Source organism: Frankliniella occidentalis, unplaced genomic scaffold, assembly GCF_000697945.3.
Source record: "Frankliniella occidentalis isolate FOCC.00 unplaced genomic scaffold, Focc_3.1 Scaffold68, whole genome shotgun sequence".
Taxonomy (NCBI): Eukaryota; Metazoa; Arthropoda; class Insecta; order Thysanoptera; family Thripidae; genus Frankliniella; species Frankliniella occidentalis.
The window spans coordinates 547859-553708 of record NW_026267198.1 but is presented as its reverse complement, the minus strand read 5'-3'; the positions used below and the strand labels follow the sequence as shown (position 1 = coordinate 553708).

At 49.8% G+C, this 5850-nt stretch overlaps 1 protein-coding gene across 1 annotated transcript; it reads left to right on the top strand.

Moving 5' to 3' along the window:
* The first annotated feature begins 984 nt into the window (after positions 1 to 984).
* Positions 985 to 5243, top strand: LOC127749604 (protein stoned-B-like). The gene is given in 6 exon segments (XM_052268396.1): positions 985 to 1126; positions 1283 to 1432; positions 1434 to 1456; positions 1728 to 1879; positions 1953 to 1973; positions 5197 to 5243. Coding segments are annotated over 6 exon segments (474 nt in total). The 5' UTR covers positions 985 to 1045.
* The last annotated feature ends 607 nt before the right edge of the window (positions 5244 to 5850 follow it).

Below are 5850 nucleotides of genomic sequence, written 5' to 3'. Positions count from 1 at the left end.
GGGGGGGGGGGGGGGGGTAAGGTGTACTGTATCGGCTTTAGGCTGGGCGGCCGTGCTAGGGCCGATCTCCGAGCCTCACGATCGCGACCCAGCCAATCGCGGTGCCACTTACATCCAGCGATATCATGGACATGTTCGACGCAGGGGCGCCCGCCTCAGCAGCTGCTCCAGTGTCAATCTTCGGGGTGCCTCCGTCAGAGCCGGTAGTGAGCGAGCCCGCGCACGCCGCGCCCGCCCCGGAGATCCAGCCGGCCGCTCCTGTGGCCGCGCAGGTCCCGCCCGTGGTCGAGCAGGCTGCCGCCGTGGTGGCTGCGCAGCCCGCCCCGTGGTCGCGCAGCCCGCCCCGGTGGTCGCGCAACCCGCCCCCGTGGCCCCACGCCGGTGGCAGCGCCGCCGGTCAGCACCCCCGCCAAGGTGCCCCCAGCGCGGCCACCCCCAGCACTACCGCCCCCGAGACCTGCACCGCCCGCCAAAGTACCGTCTCCGGTCGTGACGCCCACCGCGCCGCCCCCAGCCCCGGCGAGGGCCACCCCCGACACTGCCGCTCCCCCTCTGCCGCCAGCCCCGGAGGTCCCGGCGAGGACGCCGAGTGCGGCGACCACGCCGACACGGCCGGAACTGCCCCCTCCTCCCACATTCACCCCCGCACCAGCCCCCGAGCCTGTACCGCAGCACGACCAGAGCGACCTGTTCGGCGTGCCCACCGCCAACGGCGGGCCCAAGAAGACGGCCGAGATCATGAACCTCTTCGGCTCGCACACGGCGGCGGTCAATGCGCTCAACTCTGCCCCGTCAGCTCCACCCGCGAACGACTACTTCGGGGGCGGCGGGGGCTTTCGGGGCGAGCCGTCTGCTAAAAACAAACAGAAAAAAAACAGGGAATGTCGAAAAATTGAGAAAAAAGAAAAACCGGTGTACGCTTGAATTTAAAGTAAAGTACCCCTCGGGACAGCCCCGTCGTCGCCCCCGCCCGCCCACTTGCATGCACTAACCACTAACACGACTCTCCAGGTTCAAGCCGCCAGACGCGTGCTACATCGAGCTGATGCGCTTCAGGGTGCGCCCGCCCAGGAACAGGGAGCTGCCCCTGCAGCTCAAGACCACCATGTGTGTCACGGGCAACAAGGTACGTCCGGCGTGGGGACTACTAAACGCATGGGGTGCTTTGAGACGCTCACGGCTTCTTGTCGGGCAGCTTTAACAAAGGTTTCCTTCACTTTACGGCACACTCGACACACAAGCTGTCCCCCACTCTGACCGCCCCCCTCGCGGCTGTCCGCAGGTCGAGCTCCGGGCGAACGTCCTAGTTCCAGGATTCTCCAGCCGGAAGTACGGACAAATTCCCTGCGAAGACATCTCCATTCGCTTCCTGATTCCGGAGTGCTGGATATACCTGTTCCGGGTAGAGAAGCACTTCCGCTACGGGTCCGTGGTCCGTCAAGTCCACCCACCGAAGGTACGTCATACTGCAGGCGCAGGCAGCGGACTCCAAGGAAGTTTGCCCCCCAGAAATTAATTTACTAAAAAATCGATGAAATTTTTCAAGAAAATATTTGAAGATTCAAAGAAATGTTGAGGTTTTTAAACATAACCATTGACAAGTTTTTAAATACTCAATACACTTAATAATACAACTGCATTTCAATGGTCCCCTTTAATTTTCAATTAGAAATTTTAGTCTATACGTGTTCAGCACTTGTCTTGAACGTGACCTCCGATGTCCGCAGAGCCGGCAAGGTGAAGGGCATCGAGCGCTTCCTCGGCACCGTGGACACCATGGAGCCGTCGCTTCTCGAGGTCACCTCCGGCCAGGCCAAGTACGAGCACCAGCACCGGTCCATCGTGTGGAGGGTGGCTCGCCTGCCCAAGGAGGGTCAAGGTAAGTAGTGCGGGCTGCAGCTGGTGCGTCGTCCCGGCCCTTCCCTAACCACCTGACGTCTCTCCATCTGCAGGTGCCTACACGACGCACACCCGTATCTTTGCGTTCATTTTGGCGATACCCGACTCTGGTGTCAGCGCCGCAGGCCTAGCTAGATGTATGCCAGGCGCGTCGCAGCGCAACAGTGTTTCGTGAGATATCGCGAAGCCTGTTACGCGAGACGTGGTCTGGCGTACATCTACCTAGTTTAAAAATCAATAACCACAGGTAACAAACTATTATTATTTTTCAAATATTTTTTTTTGGTCTCCTGAAGGGCAACTCGTTAAAGTAGAAATCTTTGGGCGAAAATTTCGTCCGTTTTGCTCTATCTTGTACCGTTTCGACGCTATGAGGCATTTCTTGGCGAAAAAAAAACGCGAAAAAGACAAAATGGTCCATTAAATCGTAAAAAAGGGTTCATGTCAGAGAATTGTAAAGGGAGTTATACTTAAACCACACAATATGGGTCGAACCACACCCTCTCTTAGGCTTAAGGGTTAGGTCGTTCCATTTTCGGTGTCGAGAACACCGATCTGTCCAGAACGCAGGTAAAATGAAAGTATACGTTGTGGAGGTTACAACAATGCTAAGCGGAGGTAGCTGCGATGTCGGGAACCATGCGCAAGAACGAATTTTATGTCTTTGTCACTTTCGCGCCAATTTTCCCTCACGGTGGTTTTTCGCGTGCCCCGCCGCAGCCACGCGGCCGAGGCCGGGGACCTGCCGTGCACGGACACCCTAGGGTAGGTACTTGAAGTTTGTCATGTCGCCGGTACCGCGCGGCATCACGTTACGCTGGGCGTAGCGCTTAAGTGAAAACCAGTATTTTCGCTGCAGCGGTCCACATATTCAGCGAATGGCGACCGGGTTTGTGCGAGAACGTAGCAAATATTCTGTGTTATGGATGGCCCAACGCTAATCTATAACATTTACTGGCACCATAGGCAAAAGTCAAAAAAACGCGTTTTGCGGCAATTCCGCCTGTCAACTAGGCAACCTGCCGTCTGCATGTGTGTACAGATGTTGCCTAGTTGACAGGCGGAATAGGGTGTTCCAGGCGATCTAAAACGGAAGTAGGAAAAGAACGAACTCACTGACCTCTCTGTTTCCGTAATGGCTCTGATTGGTCGAGCTTATCACGTGCCTCCGAGGTCTTTCAGGTATGAGAAACTGTCAGATCAGTTTCAAGCTCCCCTCCATATTTGAGAGGTTAGGATTGGACCAAACTGCCATGGTAGTTTCTCATACTGGGCGGACGGAAACAGATAAATCAGTGAGTTTGTTCTTTTTCACTTCCGTTTTAGATAGCCTGGAACACCCTATTGCCGCGAAACGTGTTTTTTTGACTTTTGCCTATGATGCCCGTAAATGTTATAGATTAGCGTTGGGCCATCCATAACAGTGAATATTTGCTACGTTCTCGCACAAACCAGGTCGCCATTCGCTGAATATGTGGACCGCTGAAGCGAAAATACTGGTTTTCACTTAAGCGTTACGCCATGGTTACGCCCACCGTAACGTGATGCCGCGCGGTACTGGCGACATGACTTACTTCAAGTACCTACCCTAGTGTGTCCGTGCACGGCAGGTCCCCGGCCTCGGCCGCGTGGCCACGGCGCGGCACGCGAAAAACCACCGTGAGGGAAAATTGGCGCGAAAGTGACAAAGACATAAAATTCGTTCTTGCGCATGGTTCCCGACATCGCAGCCACCTCCGCTTAGCATTGTTGTAACCTCCACAACGTATACTTTCATTTTACCTGCGTTCTGGCATACCGATTTTAAAATGGAACGCCCTATTAAGGGTCCCTAGATTATCTAGTATCTCTAAAACGTAGATTTTTACATAACAATCTGACAAAATTCGAACTTTTCATGAAAACCGTTACCGAACAGTAAATGTTTAATCTCCCTTATTTTAGAGTAATACGACCCCGACAATAGTTCGACAATGTCAAATTTTGGGCTCGAAAGGCCCTTTTCCCCTATACCCTCTCCGTAATGCGTCTCGGGTGTCAGCGCCGCAGGCCTAGCTATATGTGCGCAAGGCGCGTCGCAGCGCAACAGTGTTTCGTGAGATATCGCGAAGCCTGTTACGCGAGACGTGGTCTGGCGTACACATAGCTAGTTTAAAACAAACGATGTGTACTTTTGGGTTAGCGATTAGCGAAGCCCATTACTCCACTGACCGGAAAAGTTTCATTCTGTTTGTTTGTTTGTATGTTTATTTGTCTGTCTGTCCGCACGATAACTCGAGATTAAATTGAGAGAGTGATCTGGGAGTTTCAGGGTCGTTTTGTATCATAAAAAGACAGATCGAGTTCGAAGATGAGCATTGCAGCTCAAAAGTTGACTTTTATAAAATCAAAAACCACGGGTCGCAAAATATAATTTTTTTTTTTTTATGGGCTTCTTAAGGGGAACTCGTGAAAGTAGAATCCTTCGCTCGAAAATTTCGTCCGTTTTGCTCTCTCTTGTACCGTTTCGGCGCTATGAGGCATCTCTTGGCGAAAACAACGTGAAAAAGACAAAATTGTCTATTTAATCGTTAAAAAGGCTTTGTGTCACAGACTTGTAAAGGGAGTAATACTTAAACCACATATTACGGGTCGAACCGCACCCTATTTCGGGCTTGAGGGTCCTAAGTTTATCTAGTATCACTAAAACGTTCATTTTTACATAACAATCTGTCAAAATTCGAACTTTCAATGAAAACCGTTACCGAACAGCAGAAGTTTCATGTCCCTAATTTTAGAGTGAGACCCCCAGAAATGGTTCGAGTATGTCAAATTTTGGGCCCAGAAGGCCCTGCTCTCCTATACCCTTCCATTTGCTCGCCTCGGGTGTCAGCGCCGCAGCCCTAGCTATATGTGTGCCAGGCGCGTCGCAGCGAAACAGTGTTTCGTGAGATATCGCGAAGCCTGTTACGCGAGACGTGGTCTGGCGTACATAGAGCTAGTAATCCCATGTTGTAAAACATAAAACCTGAAATACAACCTGAAATTAACTGGATTTGAACTTCATCACTGGCGAAGATTTATTTTGCTCCAATTTCGCATCAAAGTTGACTGTGTGTGAGGTTGCTGTAATCAAATAAAATACAATCAATGTCACTACAAATAGTTTTAATGATAGATAATAAAGAAAAAAAGATTCCTTACCGTCAAACAAAACAGCTTTGCTTTCTGCAAAATCGTCACTATCGACGATCTTGCTTTGAAAATTTGCACCTTCTTTTCCTACATTAATTACATACCACGCTTCCTTTTTCACAGCTCAAGCAAATTCCTTGCAATCCTCTTCGTCTTTGAAATCAGATTGAAACGTCTTGTCTGGCCAATACACGAGGGACGAGGGGTGGATAACTCCTGAATTGGGTGTACAAATTTCAAAAATTGAATTTGAATTAGCTTGAATTGGCTTGAATTGAATTTGAATTGGACTGAATTGGTTGAATTGTTTTTGAATTAGATTGAATTGGTCTGAATTAGTTTGAATTGGGCAAAATTAGAGGTGTACATTTGGCAGGGGAGTTATCCACCCCTCGCCAATACATCAAATTGAATCTAGGCTTGTAATCCATGTACACAACAGTTGACTGTTCTGAATCAGATTTTGTGTACTTCTGACAGTCGATGATTTTGAAGCCAGCATTTACAGGAAGCATATGAGTCTTAACATAACAGCTCTTAACAGTGCGTTTCTTCAACTTTGCCCTAAATGATTCCATCTGAAACAAAAATATTAATATTAATAACGAGGGGTGAACCACTCAAACTTTTGGTGTACATGGATTATATTCCATTTGGAATATTTGGAATATCTGGAATATCTGGAATATTTCGGAATATCGGGAATATCCGGAATATCTGGAATATGACGGAATATTTTGGAATATCTGGAATATGACGGAATATTTTGGAATATCT